This window comes from Notamacropus eugenii, chromosome 2, assembly GCF_028372415.1.
Source record: "Notamacropus eugenii isolate mMacEug1 chromosome 2, mMacEug1.pri_v2, whole genome shotgun sequence".
Taxonomy (NCBI): Eukaryota; Metazoa; Chordata; class Mammalia; order Diprotodontia; family Macropodidae; genus Notamacropus; species Notamacropus eugenii.
Genome location: NC_092873.1, coordinates 353,926,402 through 353,944,980, shown reverse-complemented (window position 1 = coordinate 353,944,980; position 18,579 = coordinate 353,926,402). Strand labels below are relative to the sequence as shown.

Below are 18,579 nucleotides of genomic sequence, written 5' to 3'. Positions count from 1 at the left end.
CTTCCTAAATTGAACTGGATTGGACGATGAATGAATGAATGATCCACAAAGCAGATAACTGAAAGTGAGTTGACATTTCCTTTGATCTGTCTTCCCAAGACTAATGCCAGCCACTTCCTATGGATGAAGCCATAGAAAGTTCTGATAGGCTGTGAATTACTCCCACCATCCTATCTTGTTATCTCTCTGATTTCCCAAACCTCCTCTTCCTTCTACTCCAAGGGTTCTTAACCTTTTTTGTGTGTCATAGACTCCTTCTCAGAATAATGTTTTGAAATGTATAAAATAAAATACATAGTATTACAAAGGAAGCCAGTTATATAAAAATGCAGTTATTAAAATATATATATATTAATGTTCATAAATTCTAGGTTAAAAACATCTGGTCTTCTCCCTTCCTGAGTCCTGGACCTCAGGGATGTTTGCTCTAGTAGAGAACACAAAGGGTTAATCATGCCCTCATTTCATCCCACTGTGCTTGATCAGGACCTGTCCTAAGATCCAGTTCTAAGGCTGGCTGGGCCCTAGATCCCTGCAAGTGGAAGGGGGAGGGGGTGCCTACTGGGTACTGGCTGGCACGACCATGCTGACAAGCTGGCACCATCTCACACAATGTAAAGGGGCCCTTGATCTAAAGGCGGGTTGTGTGCCTGGAGAGGAGGGAGTGAGGGAGTTAGGAGGAAGGCAGAGCCAGCTCTCTCAGGCCCTATTCATATGTTTCTTGAGATAGAGGGAGTCAATTGGCTAGATAATTCAAAATCATACAAAATTCAAAATCCTTTCAGTGGTTTCACCTTCTCATTCCACCTTCTTCACCTCTGCAAGCTGTATTAGACTATCTCCCTTCTCCTTGCCCCAGCATCCACTCACAACCTCAAAGTGAATTGGACCTGTTAGTGTCAGAAAAGAAGGAACTGAACAGTACCCACCATCTCCCGGAATACTGTGCACTATTCTCCCTGCCCAAGCTGAAGAGTGAAAGACCTACTTTAGTCATCCTTGACTTGAAGGGAAGAGTACTGGATGAGGAGTCAGAAAGACCTGCATTCAAACTCTAACTCTACTTCCATTACTACTTGTGTGACTCAGCAAGTGGCTTTCTTTCTCTGAGCCTCAGTCTTCTCATGTACCAAATGAGGAGGTTGGACCAGATGACCTCTAGGGTTCCTTCCATATCTAAATCCTGCAATCTTGTGATCCCTTGACAAAATCCTAGAATTGATGGTGGTCATCAGATTGTCAGTAGAGGTAACTTAGACAAAGGATCAAAGGCAGACAGAAGTACTGTTCTAACACTCCCTGGTAGAATGTAGAATGTAGGGCCCTTCGGAGCAAAGGGTACTGTATAATTTTTCTCTTTATATCCCCAAGCACCTAGTATAATATGTGGCACATAGTAGGAGCTCAATAAGTGTTTGTTGACTGAGTCTTAAAGACAAATTATCTTCATAAAATTACTTTTGTACTAAATTGCATAGATTCTAGTGTGTAATGAAAGGCTAGACTTAGGACCTCAGACAAGTTGCTTCACTTCTGTGGGACTCAGTTTTCTCATTTGTAAAACCTGTAGGTTGAACTAAATGTCTAGGCAGGAGTGTGCTAGTAAATGTTTAACAACCAGCTCTTTGGGTGGGACGTATATATTACACAGTTTTCAGTTTATTCTGCACTATTAATGTTTTCTCCATTACTTTCTTAGGTCTAGAAATCAACAAAACAATAAATCAAGCCCTGATCTGTAGTTTGTCCATTTCTGAGGCATAAATGAGCACAGTGAAAATTTAACAATCAGCTTTCATGAATCCAGTTCAAGCTGGTTCCAGCACACTCCTTCCAGTTCTAAATGTATGCTGCCATCATCCAAAGACTAATAGAATTTAGACCTAGAAGGGGCTTTAGACATCATCTAGTTGTTCAAACTCTTCACTTTACAGATGAGAAAACTGAGACCCAAGGAGATGTAGCAACCATTTCTTCATATTCGTTTTTTTTTCTCTTTCTTTCCTCCTGTCAGATCATCTTAATCATTACTCTGTCTGCCCTAAGGCTCTGAATAACCCCCTCTAGTGATAGAAAACTAATACTTAGAGACTCTAGAATGGGAAATTCTGCTGCCTAGTGTTCCCTCATCACACAATCCTCCATATCAATCAATCAATAATCAGTTAAGTGCTTGCCATGGGCCAGGTGCACTGTTCAAGGCACCAGGGACAGAAGTTACAAAAGCTTATTGATAATAACAATAGCTCATACCTTTTAGTTTTACAGTTTAAAAAACAGAAGAGGTAGACTGAAAATATTACCATTTCCTGATTTACCAATAAGGAAACTTTAAGCTAAGAAAAGTTTAATGCTTTATCCAGGACCATAAGGTTAGTAAGTATAAGGGCTAGGATTTGAATTCAGGTCTCTGGGATAAAGATCTAGGGCTTTTCCTACTACATCATTTCATCTTATCCCTTCTAGACATCTAACCTCAATCTCATGCTAAAAACTGAAATGTCTTCCTGTCATGTAATGCATGAGAAGAAGCCTTCCAAAGTATTCCTTCACTGGAAGATGAAACTATCCATCTTCCTACTCTGTACCTAGAACCAGATTCTCTCTCTCTCTCTGTCTCTCTCTTTCTGTCTCTGTCTCTGTCTCTCCCTCTCTGTCTCCATGTCTCCACGTCTCTCTGTCTCTGGCTGTCTCTGTATGTGTGTCTTACACACAACACATACACAATACACTATACAACATAACACACACTCACACAGTCACACACATCCCTAAGAAAGCCCAAGCAGCACAAGTTTACTTTTGATAAACTAAGAATGTCCACTTGCTCCTTGAGGGCATGGAAGGAACAGAAATATAGGACACTCATCCAGATGCACAAAATTCTCTCCCCTAACTAGCCCAATGTCTCCCAGGATGCTGGGAAGAGACCTAGATCTGGGGCTGCAGTTGGGAGTGGGGGAGGGAGATGGAGAACAAAATCCTTGAGTGAAGATCAGGAACTGGTCTCCTCACCACCCATCCCAACCCCCATGGCAACTCCATGCCCAGCTGAGCCTGGTATTGCTGCCAATTTCCCAACACTACTCCCCTATCCCCCCTGCCTCGTTCCTGCCCAAGAAGGTACCAGAGTGAGCTGACATCTCTGCCAAAATATCTCTAAGGCCAGGGAAGAGGAGGTGCCTAGCAAATAGGAGAAACAGGGTTGATCTCAAATAGCCTTTTTGCCCACTTTACCCCTGCCTGGACTAGAGGCACTAGGAAGACTGGAGTTGGAGAGCTTTGGACCAGGTTTGGGGTGAAAGGGATTGTCCCATAAAAGTGAGGCAAATCACATGCAAAAGCACACATCAAATCAACAATCCCAGCACTTTTGATAATGGGGCTGTAGTTTTGCCTAAGGGGGACAATCACACGGGCTCACAGCCCAACCACCCTCTCTTTGGAAGATGTAGAAAAGGGGTATATCCAAAGGACTCATGTTTAATGACCCACCCCACCCCCCAGTTCATCCTGAATTTCAAGTTCGTAATTAGGAAACACACTTGGGCTTGGATGTGGGGGGGAAGAGTGAAGAGAGGGGGCAGGCGGGCACAGTCATTCGAGAGATGAGAATCTCATCGTATACCGGTCCTGGGAAGACAAACGCAGACCCACAAGCACGGAATTCTCAAATATCAAATCTCAACCATATAATGAAAAGGTTAGGGCAGGGAGGTCCCTAAGAATTTAACCCTAAAGATAGAAGAGGATCCAATAGAGACCCCAAAGCTGAATCGTTCTTGGTATGGTGTTTTCCATACCCACTGGTCACTCTTAATGATGATAGCTCTAACATTTATGTAGGATTTTAAAGTTTACAAAACCCTTTACACAGGTTATCTCTTTTGAGTCTCACAACAATTCTGGGAGGTGGGTACTATTATTATCCCCATTTTACAGATGAGAAAACTGAGGCAGAAAGTGGTAATTTGGCTTGCTCAGAGGTTCACAGTACAGCGGAGTATAGCAGTTCCCCGCCAATAAATGCCCCCTCGTTTCCAATGTCCTTTCCAGGCAACAAAACAATAATACCCTCTCAGGAAAAGAGGTGAAGTTTCTGACCAGAGGGGCACCTATCTGGAGATGATGAGGCTTCCTTTATTGACAGAAAGGTATTCCCCCCAGATCAGTCCTCTCTGTCATGCAGGCAGGATAGTTAGGATGATGCCTTTGGGTTGTGGGCTTCTGGGTGAACAGTCCCTCCCCATCCTCAGCAGCTGGGTAGATGAAAGAACCCAAACAAGGGAGGGAGAGCACTACAGCTCTGACTAATCCCCCTGGCACCTCCAGGCCAGACCCACCCACCCAGACAAGCAGCCCAAGAGCAAAGGGTGGGGGCAGGGGACTCCCCCAGAGAACTGAGGAGCCATATGTCCTGAGGCTGTAAGTTATGGGGGAGGAGGGAAACTGACCAGTCTGCCATTGGCCTTGGGGAGGAAGTAGCCCCAATTCTTAAGCCCTAAAGCTGGCATCCTAAAGCCTGCCCTGCCTGCCCCGGAGAGGACATCCAGCTCTGAAAGGAGCCCCCTCCCCCACTCTCTCCCTCTCCAGCTGTGTCTGGGCCTCACCAACGGAAAAAGAAAACTCGGGCAGAGGAAACGGGAGTGAGAGTCGCCCTGCCTGGCTGGCAGGCAAACGGAGGGACAAAGGGATCGGGCCTCCCCCTTTCACTCCTGAAGCCTGCTCACCATTTACCTGGGCAAGTGTTTTTACTGTCCACTCTCTCTGCCATCCCTCGATGCCCACTCCTGTCCTGGCACTATACCCATCCTTGAGCAGACCTAGTAGCTTCAGAGATTTTTTCCACCCACAGCCTGACCCAGGATCCAGGACCCCTAGTTGCCAACCAACCAATTCCATTCCAGGAAGGGGATCCTCCCCATGTCCAGTTCTCACTTGGGAGAACTCTGTGTGAGGTGGCAGTATCATTCCTGGGTAGCATCACTCGTCTTGCCCATACCCTGTATCCCTTAGAGCCAGGCTTCGTGTCCATATTCCCTGCCAGTTCCTCTCACCTGGGGGTGCCGGGGCTCCGGGCGGGGAGGAATCCCGACCAGGCAGAAGGTGACTCCATTCATCGGGCAGCAGCGGCGACTCTGGGGCCCGATCAGGGCTGGGGAGGGACAGGGAGAGGGAAGGGGGAGGGGAGAGGCGGAGCCTGGAGAGGAGTGGGAGTAGTTTGGGCGGGGAGTGGGAGGAACCTGGGAGGGATAGGAAGGGGCCCAGGAGGAGGAGGTGGAGATCTTGGTAGGGAAAGGGCAAGCCCACCGAGCAAAGAGAAGAACCGACCCAGACCCCAGTGAGAGGAGACTGAGAGAGGAGCGAGAAAGTGGAAGAGAGAAACGAGAAGAGAACTCACCCTACTTTCCTACCCTGAGAGAAACGGAGCTCAGAACCTGCCCAGCTCATCGGAACCCGCGGGATGATAGATCAGACAGAACCCTGGGGCTGAGAAAACGGATGGGTAGGATAGAGATCAGAGAATGGTGATTGGAGAGCTAGCGAGAGAGGGAGAAAGAAGGAACAGAGAGGGAGGGATAGAGACAGAGAGGGAAAGACATTAAGAAAGGAGGGACACAGAGAGAGGGAGAAAGACAAAAAAGGAGAGAAAAAGGGAGGGACAGAGAGTACGGAGAAACAGAAAGGGATGGAGGGGCAGAGAAGGAGGGAAGAAGAGTGAAGAGAGAGGAAGGGAGAGAGAGAGACAGAAAAAGGAAGAAAGGGGAGAGAAAAAGAGAGAGGGAGTGGAGAGGGAGAGAGAGAGAGAGAGAGAGAGAGAGAGAGAGAGAGAGAGAGAGAGAGAGAGAGAGAGAGAGAAGAGGAGAGGAGAGGAGAGGAGAGGAGAGGAGAGGAGAGGAGAGGAGAGGAGAGGAGAGGAGAGGAGAGGAGAGGAGAGGAGAGGAGAGGAGAGAAAAACTTGCCTCCCTCAGAATGGCCCAGATAGAGAGCTTGGTGAGGTCAGGGAAAGAGGTCAAGGGCACCTTACCCAGAACTGGCACAGAGAGACAAAGAGAAATACAGAGAAACAGACATAGTCACAGAGACAGTGGTATGGGAAGTAGCAAAAGTGAAAGTTAGAGAAATATAGATCTACACAAGGCAGGATAGATAGGCAAACAGAGCATTTCTTAAATACTTACTAGACACATGGGGATGAACAGAAACACAAAGGCATAGAGCCAAGACAGAAAGGCAGACTCATGTACGAGAGAGAGAAACAGAGAGAGGTAGTCGGAATCCTAACTGGACTATTATCTTTTGGTGGTGATACACCATGGGAAAGAATGCAGTATTCCCCATAGATCATCAGTTCCCCAGGAAAGCATTCTAAGCCAGGCTTCCTGATTCCGCTCCCCCTGGGGTACATGTGTTTGGGAGTCAGGGTAATATAATTACATAGAAGAAAGGAGGTAGCAGAGAGAAAGATATAAAGCGACTACCTTAATTCCTTCCTACCCCCATAATTCCTTTATCGCCTACTATCCCCACTAGTTGTGGCCTCCAGAGAAAAAGATCTTAGTCTAGGAGTGCAGAATGAGAGAAGAAATATTGGACAGACACATACTCACAGACAACATACCTGTGAGTCACTGGACTCCTACATAAGGCACCTAGAGTGTTTTCCGGTCTAACACTGAGCCAGTCACAAAGATTTGCCTGGAAGGGCATCCCAAGGGTGTGTCAGGAATCCACCTCCCTTCAACCACCACCTAGAAATCCCTCATCCATCTACCCTCAGTCTAGCCTGGCAATGTTCTTACTTGGGGGGAGGGGAAGAGGGGGGAGGAGGGGAAGGGGAGGAAGGAAGAAACCCAAGATTCTTTGGGTTGCACCTGACCTTTCGGGTTATTAAGTCCTTCCTGCAATCTAACCTCTATATTTTCTGCTACATGAAACTCAGTATTCCTTTCATTTCCCTCCACCCCTTTGCAGATTTGATAACCTTCCTGTGCTTCCAGATGATTAAAGGAAAGTGTTCAGGGTCCATACAAAGGAATATGGCCTAGAAATGCGGCAGAGAAACTTCTCTGTTCATCTATTTATTTTATCCTTTCCCTGGGACCCTTTCTCTATGACTTGATTGTATCTAGTGTTTCCCAGCCCTCCATTCCTTGGACCAAGGCAGGAGTTGGGTCTCCAGAGCTGGAAAAAACATGGGGGGAATGGTAGTGCTATCCCTAAGGAGCCCAGGGAGAGATTCATTTCTTATCTGTGGCTCCTTAGTCTGGTGGAAGAATGTCTTATTTTAATTTCTGCCCTATCCCTGATCCCCCATCCTCACCCCCAAATATACCCCTTAACCTCATCTCAAGGCACGTTGGTGCTGAATGGGAGGCTATGTCTTCTGCCATATGCTTATGTGGAAATGGCTCCATCTGGTAGAGGGAAAATGCCTTCCTGAACCCTGAAGCAACCCCCACCAAGCTTCCAGCCTTAAGAACACAGAGGGCTGACTCAGAGCATCTTAGCCCACGAATTTCCCCAACACAGGAAATCATTCTTGCTGTCTAACTTCAATCCTTCATGCTGTAGTGCTGCTCCACTTTTTCTTGCCAGTTCTTTATATCCTCCTGTCACTTCCTCAAGCCATGGTCCCCCACTTCTTTCCTCCATGCTGCTGAATGGTTCCCAAGTGCTCTGTCTCTCCAGTTCATCCTCCCCTTCCTGGACAAACAGGCTGCCTTGAGGGGAGGGGGAGTGAAATTCACTAGTCTGAGACTGATTAAGAATCTGGGTACTGGCATCAGGCATGATGACCTGAGTCCAAGGGAGGGAAGGAGAGTGGTGACTGCTGGGGTGCCCCCTGGTCACTTTTTCCAGCTTGTGGTGCCCTCAGTTCCTGAAACAGGCAAGAGGAAATGAGCTCACACTCCCATCCGGCCAAATTCCTTAGTCCACAATACACTAGTACACACACACACACACACACACACACACACACACACACACACACACACACACAACCCCTGACTACTACCCCCAATCCTGCTCCCACCCACTTCCCAGAAAGTTCCCCCACCTCGCTGCTCTTCCACACCTCTTCCTGAACTGTAGACCCACCTCCTCCAACCCAGACACCCATCCTGTCCCTTCATACCCCTGCACTTCTCTCTTCTATCTCATCTTATGCCCCTCATCCCCTTATCCCTTCCTTCCCTATTGCCCCCCAAATTCCAGCCTCTTCACCTTCCTCCTACCTTCTCCTCCTATCTGATGATTTTCCTTCCTCACATCTCATTACATCCTCAATGTATGTCTCCCTCTTCCTCAGCCTCCCTCTCTCCCTCACTCTTTCCTTCTCTCCCTCTCCCTCTCCCTTTCCCTTTCCCTCTTCCTCTCCCTCTCTCTCCCTTTCTTTCTCTCCCTCTCCCTCCCTCTCAGCCTTTCCCTCTCTCTCTCCTCCCTATCTCCCTCTGCATCCCCCTCTCTCTCTGCCTTCCTCTCTCTTTCTCCCTCTCTCCCTCTCCCTCTTCTTCCCTCTCTCCCTTTCCCCTCTCTGTATTGCCTAGATAGTGGTGGCTGGAGATGAGGGAGAAATTATAGATGGGTGGCTATGGCTAAACAGGGTCTCCCTTTCCCTCCCCCCAAAAATGCCAGGGGAACTCCAATTCTAGATGGGGATTGAACAGACACCAATTGATGGTTCTGTATCAAGGATCAGAGGATTCAGTGCTAGATGGCACCTTAGAGAACATTGAGTCTAAATTATTTTTTTAATAAAGGAGGAAACTGAGGCTGATAGGGCAAGAGACCTACCCAAGGCCACAGGGATCCTGGCTGTCAAACCTCTAAGGTCTCTTCCAGCTCCAAAAGCTGTGATGAAGAGGATAATGAAGCCAAATCTTCTAATTCCCTCTAAAAGTGGGGATGTGGGAAAGTAGGGAGGAGAGTTGAGACAAGTGTCTCAGAGCCTAAAACTGGCCCTGCAATACGCTGCCTCCCAAACCATTCTTCCCCAGGAGGCAGGTAAGAAGAACGCAGGGGGAGGGCTCTTGTTCTGGGAAGGAATTATGACAGGAGAGAAAAGGTTTCAGACTCCGGGCACTAAAACCAAAGGAGAAACAACGCCCTCTTGTGGAAAGATATAGGCAGGCTGGAGGAAACTAAATTGTGGGTTGTTAAATCAGTTTTGCGTCTGCTCCCACCTTTAATTACTCTAGCCTGGCTGCTCTCCTCGTCCTCCCCCCGCCCTACATTCTTTCTTCCCACTACCTCTCGTCTACCCTCTCCAGAACCCACAGGTGCTCCCAGTGGAACAAAAGGGTGGCCACAGGTCCAGGATGGGATTGCTCCCAGAGGAGATGCTAACGTTAATTTCTTTTGAAGGTTATCTACTCTACTCTTTTTTTATATATCTACTGTACTCTTGACTGGATCTTTCCAGCCAAGTAATGGGAGGGAGGCATCCACTCACCATCACCTCACTGATGCCACCAACTTGATATCACAGACTTGAGAAACACTTCCACCTCTACCCTCCATAGGGAAGGGGACAATGAAAATTGTTTCAGAATTTCCTAGATTTAAATCTAGAAGGTCCCCAGCAATCTTTCAGTCCAATCATCTCCAAGAAATGTGCACACCCTAAGCACAGGGGTGGAGAACCTGAAGTTTTGAGATCACATATGGCCCTCTAAGTTCTCAAGTGCAGCCTTTTGACCGAATCCAAACTTCACAGAACAAATCCCCTTAATAAAAGGATTTGTCATATAAAACTTGAACTTAGTCAAAAGGCCACACTCAAGGACCTAGAAGACCACATGTGGACTTGAGGCCACGGGTTCCTCAACCCTCCCCTAAGGGGTGCACAAGATGATGGAATGGGGTGCAAGAAAAAATATTACACCATATTTATATGTATTATTAAGTATAAGACATTAAACTTTGCTAATATTTAATCTACAGATTCACCTAAGTGCCCTCACTCTGTCTGGTCATGCACTGTAAGGCAAAGTATCCTGAGAGGAGAGGACTGGAGTTCTATAATGGGATGGGGCTGAATGTGATATCATCCCCACTGGTTCATTTTCAGCCTGTTGTAATGTGTCGTAGCTAATGAAGTGGATTTATGGATTATGTTATCTGGTTTTAAATAAACTACCCCTCACTGAATGGACAAGTGCATCAAAAAGATTCTTGCGAAGAAATCAAGAAATACTAATTATTTGAATAAAATAGAGCAACAAAGAAAAAACACAGCCCAGACTTCGCTTGCTCCTAGTTCCAAGTTCATCAGTCAGGTGAAGAGGCAAAAACGATGATCTGATAAGAAGATGAACTAAAAAACAAATTCTAGAGTATCAAGAAGAGTGTTTAAAATATAATTTACTTCCATTACTGCTTTAATGATGAACCTTTACCTAAGGGTATATTGTGTCTAGAAATATTGCCCAATTATAGTATCGAGTCATCGTGCTTAGCAAGACTTTTGAAAGCAAAGCTTGGGTTGCCAAAATGACGTGTGTGTCACCTATAAAAACCTCTCATATCTACCCACTTTCAAGAACTTGGAAGCAGAATGTTCTATCCTACTCAAAAATCTTCCAAATGATGAATTGTGAACCTATTTGTTAAAAATATAAAACTGCAACACTTTCTGATTAATGTGCAAGAATGACTGACATTAGGGAAAATGGAATTTAACTAGTAGATTTTTTTTTTTTTTTGGAAAATCAACTATTTTTGCATAATCGGAAGATGGGATTTTGATTATGATTTAGTAAGAGTAGTTAATGATACGCTTCTTCCATTTGGCTCTCCGTGTCTTTGGAAAGTATCATTTTCAACACTGATGGCCAATAACACCGAATTTAGAAACAGAGCTTTGAATCACTAGATCATAAAATGTTTTACTCAAAATTTAAACAAATATGCAGATTCAATAACATTGTTTTCATTAAAACATTACAATTGCTCTAGTGAAAACATAAAGAAGTTTTGTAAATTTAGTAAAAGGAAAATCATTTTTTAAATATTCATTTCATCTTTCATCCTTTTAAAACTGGTTTTTGCATATATTTTATGATATATATATATAAGTACTGTTATCTGCAAATATAATTTACAAATAAATAGCCACATGTTTGGGGTTATGCTCAAACATTTTTTGCTCATAGGGATAAGCTTTCAAAAAAGTTTGGAGACTGCTGCTTTAGCCCAACCTCTGCTTTTTACAGAGGAGGAAACTGATGATCAAGGTTAAACTTCTTGCCTAATGGCACCAAGAATGAAAACTGCAAGGTGAGGGCTATGTCAAGGGAACATCCGTGCCGCTCTGCCCAGCATCAGCTATTCTCTCTGATTATCCAGGTACCTTATATTGGTCTGGCATGGGTAGCAGAGGTGGGGATGTCTCCTTTCTCTACTGAGGTCCATCCTGTGTGTTGGATGAGAAAAGAGATATTATTTCCTAGCTGCGTGGACCTCTCAAAGCAAGGAATTTCTTGCATGATGGATTTTGGAGTCAGAAAAGAACTGTATTTGATACTTACCGCTTGTCAAGTAAATTACCCTCTCTGAACCTCTGTTTCCTCATTTGCAACATGGGAGCAATAATATTTGCCTTTTCTACCTCATAAGGTCATTTTGAGGAAAGTGATTTGTAAACCCTAAAGCATCACAGCAACATTAAGTTAAGATTATTTGAGGTCATAGGACCTGAGTTAGAATCCCAGTTTTGCCACTTCCCTCCCTAGTTCTATGATCCTGAGCAAGTCTTTCTTTTCTTTCTTCTTTACTAAACTTTAATTTTGTTGTTATTTCAGTCTTTTTCAGTCATGTCCAACTCTTTGTGACTGCATTTGGGGTTTTCTTTAGCACAAATACTGGAGCAGTTTGCTAGTTCTTTCTCCAGCTCATTTTACAGATAAAGAAACTAAGGCAAAGAGGGTTAAGTGACTTGCCCAGAGTCACAAATGTCAGAGGCTAGATTTGAACTCAGGAAGATGAGCCTGACTCTAGATCTGGAACTCTATCCACTGTGCCACCTTGTTGCCCTAAGCTTTAGTCTCCTCATCTAAAAAACTAGATCTAAGGTTCCTTTCTGTTCTACATCCACTGCCATCTAAGAGATTCCATTTCCCTGCCACTCTGGGCTGAGCATACTTGGTGGGAACTCAAACACTCATTTGGATTAACTGGACATCATGGGAACTGGGACAGGGGACAGTTTGGGAGAAAGAAAGGAAGGAAAAAGCATTAAGTGTCTACCATATGCCATTCACACTGTGAAAGGTGAATGGCAAGTACTATTATTATCCCCATTTTGTAGTTGAGGAAACTGAGGCAGAGGATGAATGATTTGCCCAGAGTCACATAGTCAGTAAATGTTTGCGGCTGGATTTGAACTTGGTATTTTTGACTCAAGGCCCAGTGATCTAACCACTGTACCACCTTTCTGTACCTGAGCAGCTACTGCAGCTAGAAGGGATATGAACTGGATCTGTGATTTCATTATTATAGGAACCTCTCAGATGCGTAAATTCCCTCTACCAATGTAGATTAGCACTTTTTCTGCAACTTCAGAGCTCAGTTGCCTTAGAGTTTAAGATAGAGGTCAGCTCTCTATCCATCTCTATCTACTATACCAGGCTGCCACTCAATAGCGGATCCCTGTGAACATCACTGACAGCCAGGTCCCAGCCTTATTTCTTTTTCTTTCATCTGGCTTCTCATAGGAGTCATAAAGCTCCTACCCAATTAAGAAAGGGTGCTGAATTCAGAAACTTCCCATTTGGGCACACCCCCTGGTCAGCTCAATTTCCTCTTTCTTTAGCATATGCAATGGGTGCAAGGTGGGAGGGGAAGCCCTAGACCTCCCTTTTCAGAAGAAGCATGAAATAGTAAAAAAGACAATAGAATCTGGAATCCAGAGACCAGGAGTTCAAGCCCTGCCCTCCATTGTTCTCCAGGGATGTGATATTTGGTCACCTCTCTGAGACTGGTTTCCTCATCTGTAAAATGTATCCAATACCAACTCATAGAGTTGTCCTGAGGGAAATGTTGAGTATTCGTATTGCTACGGAGTGGTGTAGCATGGGGAACATGCCAGATTCATAATCAGAAGAGACCTAGGCTTGAATCCTACCTACCTGTGACACTTCACAGCTGGGTGACCCTCTGCAAGTCACTCCCTATCTTTGAGCCTTTGTTTCCTCATCTCTAAAATTGGGGTAAATAACACCTGTAGCTACCTATCTCACAGGGTTATTGTGTATATTACATAAGAGAGCAAATGTAATGTATAGTCTATATCAGATTGCTTGAAGTCTAGGAGCAGCGGGGGGCAAGGGATGGAGAAAAAAATTTGGAATTCAAAATCTTATCCAAGTAAATGTTGAAAACTATCTTTACATGTAACTGGAAAAAATAAAATACTATTAAGGGAAAAAAGATAGCATATGTAAACTGCTTTATAAATCTCAGAGTCTTGTCTATACACTATTATTATAGAAATATAAGCTATTGTTTTTTTAAAACAATAGAGAGGAAAAGGTAGCTTTATGTCTAGGATAATAACTTTAAGCTGCCCAGACTGGGGGGAAAGGAGAAAAAGTTAGAGGGGGAAATAGGTAGGGAAGGAGAGGGGAGAATTACCTGGGGAAAGGTAAAGGATAAGGGTTTAATCACACCTTGATGTCACTTTGGAAGTCATCACCTTTGTCATACCTGGCGATTCCTGGCTCAACAATAAATTTTAGCTGTGTTCCATTTTTTAACATTGGCTTTGTTTTGTTTTGTCTGCAGAAAAGCCAGGCACACCAAATGGACATATCAGGGGATATTTCTTTGCATTTTAAAAGGCTTTTTCACTTTCAGTACAGAGGTCCTTAAATAACTTCTCGTCCTTGTCTTTTTAAGACAGGAATCAGTTAATGAAAATTCTACATATGTATAATTTTCCAGAGAAGCTATTAAGTGCAATGCACCAGCATGGCCATTGGGTTCCACTCATTATATATGAGGTCAAGATTAGCTACAGTCCATCGTGATAATAACAGAAATAATTTAGTGGCTACATTTAATAATACAATGGAGAGCGCTGATTTGCTTATTTCCCTCAGCAGATACATCCCATGAGTCAGAATGACATGAGAAAAGGATTGAAAAAGAAGAAATAGAATCATGAAATGAGGTTGGAAGGGACCTTAGATGTCATTTAGACCAACGGGAGCCTGGGTTCAGCCTGTGCTGACTGATTAGCATAACTGTTGCCCCTACCCATCCAGCATTTTGTAGCAGAGCACATGGAATGTGCTCTGAAATACCTATGGGCCACCGGGATTGGAATTTTGAGGCATTATGCATAAGTCTTTATTAAAAATAACATAAGATGCAGCATCTAATACTGAAGAAAGAACTGACTTTGGAGTCAAGAAGACCTGGGTTAATTTCCTGCTACTCGAACATGACTCTGAGACCATGATCAAGTCACTAACCTAAGCCTCAGTTTCCTCATTTGAAAAAGGAGGGGATCAAACTAAATGGTTTCTATATTGCCTTTCAGCTTTAGAACTATGAGACTATAACTCTAAACCAGGGAGGAGTGAAGATCTGCATTAATAGGAAGAGCTCACACCCAAAAAACCTTCAGTCTAATGCACAGATAGAGTTATACATATGTACATATTTATGTGCAAACACACACAGAGAGTGTCCCAAAAGCCTTAGTGCAATTCAAAGACTTTTGGGACACTGTATAGGGGGAAGGAGGGAAGTGCGTCTGTACCTGTGTAAAAGTACTCCTTTTTGCACCCCATGCAGAAGGGAAGTGACTCCCTCAGGTCATACATGTATGGTCAGTGAGAGTGCCCACATCTGATGACCTAAGCAGTGTGCCATACTGTCATATTTTGCTAGGCAGCTAGGTGGCGTAGTGGTTAGAGCCCAGGAAGCAGAATCAGGAAAACATGAGTTAACATCCTACCTCAGACAACTTACTAGAGGAAGTATCCTAGGCAAGTCCCTTAACCTCTGTCAGCCTCAGTTTTCTCTTCTATAAAGCAGAGATATGACCTCCAAAAGGAAAAGCACATCCCTCACTGGGCTGTTGTAAGGTCAAATGAGATGTAGCACATATATGAAGGACTTCTCAAATCTTAAAGGGCTATATAAATGCCAGCTCTTATTATTTTTATTATGTGGGCTATTATGTGGGCTAGGTGCTAACCTATAGGTTAATGAGGAAGATCCAAAGCAAGTCACATGTCTTAAGAAATTAGAGAGATCTTATCAAGTTACCCCAAAATTTCTATCCAAACAAGAAAGGATGTGATTCAATGCTTGAATGGGAGAGAGAGGACAGTTTGTATCTTGATGTTTCAACAGATAAAACTAGGTAGTGAGATAGTTTGTTTCCAGGCCCAATCCATTAGTGAATCAGTAGGATGATTTCCAGGTCCTCTGGGAGGGACACACCGCCTCCTTATCTCCGAGTGCCTGAGCCCCAACTGGGCATGTTGGCAGAAATCCAATTAATCTGCACTAAACCATCCTAGCTCTCAACTCACAGACCTCCATCCTCCTGTCTTCTTGTTCCAAGGCCCAGAGTTCTATGAAGCTGCCAGGGACTATTTGAATTAAAAGCCCCAGATACCAAACAGGCCTGGAGGTCAGTTGGCATCATCTCCCAGTGGAATATACTCGCCTTCCAGACCCCAGCAGTAAGCATTTGTGCAACCCCAATACCAGATCCCAACCTCCTGATGCTCTAACTCCTTATCCCCATTCCCACTCCCCTATTCCACCACTCTTGATTCTGTTTCCTTCTAACAGATGAGGAAACTAAGGCAAACAAGGTTAAGTGACTTGCTCAGGGTCATATAGCGAATAAGTGTCTGAGACCAGATTTGAACTCAAGAAAATAGAAGGTACTCTACCACTAAGAGGTGGAGTGTTATATACTTTTCCATTCCTAGAATGCTCATCCTCTTCACTTCTGTTTCTTAGAATCCCTAGCTCCCCTCAAGCTTCAAGGGATACCTCCTACAGGAAGTCTTTCCTGATATCCCCAGGTAGCTACTGCTTTCTTCATACCCTTCCCATAGGACCTTGCATATAGTTTATATTTACTAATCTGTGGGCACCATCCCCACCCCCACTAAAATGTAATAATGATAATAGCTAGAATTTATATGTCAATTTAAGGTTTGCAATGCACTTTACATATTATCTCATTTGAGACTCCCAACAGCCCTATGAGGAAGGTGATTTTATTATCACCTTTTCACAGTTGAAGAAACAGAGGTTAAGGAGGTTAAGTGACTTGTCTAGGGTCACAAGGCTTCTAAATATTTACATGATTAGCACAAAAACTGGCACACAGTAGACACTTCACAAATGTTTTTTAACAAAATTGTACCAAAGCAGGATTTGAATTTAGGCTCTCCTGACTGTTTCTAGTTCTCTACTGACCACCTAGCCACCAACCTAAGTCACTTGAGAGTAGCAAATTTCATCTTTGCATTTTCAGTGCTTTGTAAACAGCAGAAATTTTTTTTGAGGGGGGGACAATCAGAGTTGGGTGACTTGCTCAGGATCACACAGCTAATAAATTTCTGAGGTCAGATTTGAACTTGAGTCCTCCTAATTCCAGGGGTTGTGCTCTATCCACTGCACCACCTAGCCACCCCACATAGCAGGAATTTAATACTGTTTGAGCTGAGTGCTTTGAGTCCTGAAGAACCTGGGGATACAGTAGGAACCAAGGATCTAGACCACACCTCTCAGGGTGTTCCTTGCTAAAGCAGAAGCAAAGAAAGAAGAAGAGACAAAGATGGAAATATTTGCCCATACACACAGACAGGCTATATAACATGAATACATTTGTCATGGGAAACTTCTCTACACTCCATCTCCTTGGATCATCAATCTACTTCTAAGTCAACTATCTCATGCCTTATGTTTCCTGCTACCTCTGACTTGGGACAACGTGGGATGACTTGGGATCCTGAGCCCTAGATTCCCCAATTGGTCAGCACTAAACTAGGTGAATAACCTGTGTTCACTTCCCTTATGGCCTTAATGCCCTCCCTTCATCAGGGTCCTATCAGGACTATCTATTCAGTGATACCTGGGAGAATAGGGAAAGCCTGAATACAGAGCACAAATTGGGAAAGAAAATTGGAGCAAGAAAGCATCCAGTCCTACAAATATGCCTACATCTGGCAGTTGACAGCTGTTGGCTCTACTCTAGGGATAATCCTTAATCAGGACAGAAGGAATCATGATGCATGGGTTGGGACCTAGACTTTTTCCCAATTCACTCAGAAGTCCAGGTGGGTGGGTAAAGCCTTTGGTCCGATGGCTACCTCCCTTACATATACACAGAACTCCTTAGAAGCAGCACACTTCTGGATAGCTAGGTGAACATGAGTACTGTGAGTATGGGGGGAAATATCTTCTCCCTAGAAAAAGTCACTTCTGAGGCTCAGTAAGTAAAATCCTGGGCTTGTGTTTTCTCCCCCTGTTTATTGACAGGATGAACATGACTGATTCTATTTTAAAAGGGGTTTCCAATACACACACACACACACACGTATACGTGTGTGTGTGTGTGTGTGTGTGTGTGTACACACAGGGTATTTGTTTAAGCTTAAAAATACACTAAGATTTTAGAGCCACCTGTGTGGGTGTGGGTATGGGTGTATATTTAGGCTTAAATAGCTTACAACTTCATTAAGCTTTTCGGGGATAGAGTGTAAATATATGTGAAAATATACATATGTGTATATAAAATATACACATGTATATAAGTGTACATATATGTATGTACAAGTGTGGATCTATATAAATATACATCTATGTATATGTGTGCATGTATATATATGTATATATATACATATATATATATATATATATATATATATATATATATATATATATATATATATATATACACATACCCCCCCACAACAATGCACGCAGGTGTGTGTCTATAAAAGTACTCTTTGCTGCACAAAAGGGATGTGATTTCCCCAGGGCACACACGTAAGTTTATCCCCAGCATCCATGCTTCTTGATGACCTCCTTATGATATGTCACTTCTCATGGTGTATACATGTGGGCAGGCATGTACCAACCAGGCCAATGCACAGAGTCTCTTTGGGTCTGCATGTCTGTGTACCTGAAGGGTACAGTCAGAGTCCTTTTCCTACCCCATCCTACTCCATATTCCCGTGTCATGAAATGTTAACTAAATAACTCCTGCTGTTGTAATGGGGCAAAAAGAAGAGAGGGAGAAGAAAGGGGGAGCCCAGGCTCAGGGGAAAGGCTGAGGGGAGGGAGTGATCTCACTGTGGAGGTCTGAACCAAAAGGAGGGCCAAGCAAGCAGACATCCTTACCTTTGCTTAGCCCTGAAGGCTACCATCGCTGTAATCTGAAGTTCCCCTTCCCCCTCCCCTACTCCAAAATAGGACTTACTCCCAAGGGGACCACACCTCACAAAGAAAAACCGTGAGCATGCATAACTTGTGTAGACTTATTGTGGACATTTAGTAAATGTAGGATACTCTTTCATTAGATGCGATAGCAGTGAG

General features: G+C 44.0%; 1 protein-coding gene across 3 annotated transcripts in view; it reads right to left on the bottom strand.

The window, feature by feature from the left end:
• ARHGAP23 (Rho GTPase activating protein 23) overlaps nt 1–18,579 on the bottom strand; it is a 123,452-nt gene that overhangs the window by 104,338 nt on the left and 535 nt on the right. Inside the window, exon 1 of one of the 3 annotated variants that reach the window (XM_072646225.1) lies at nt 5,058–5,696. The exons of 1 other annotated variant lie outside the window; for it this stretch is intronic. In XM_072646225.1, coding sequence (XP_072502326.1) covers nt 5,058–5,120 — 63 coding nt within the window. In that variant the 5' untranslated portion in view covers nt 5,121–5,696. Of the gene's footprint in view, nt 1–5,057; nt 5,697–18,579 lie in introns of those variants that run through there. One more of the 3 variants, XM_072646230.1, reaches the window with a different exon arrangement.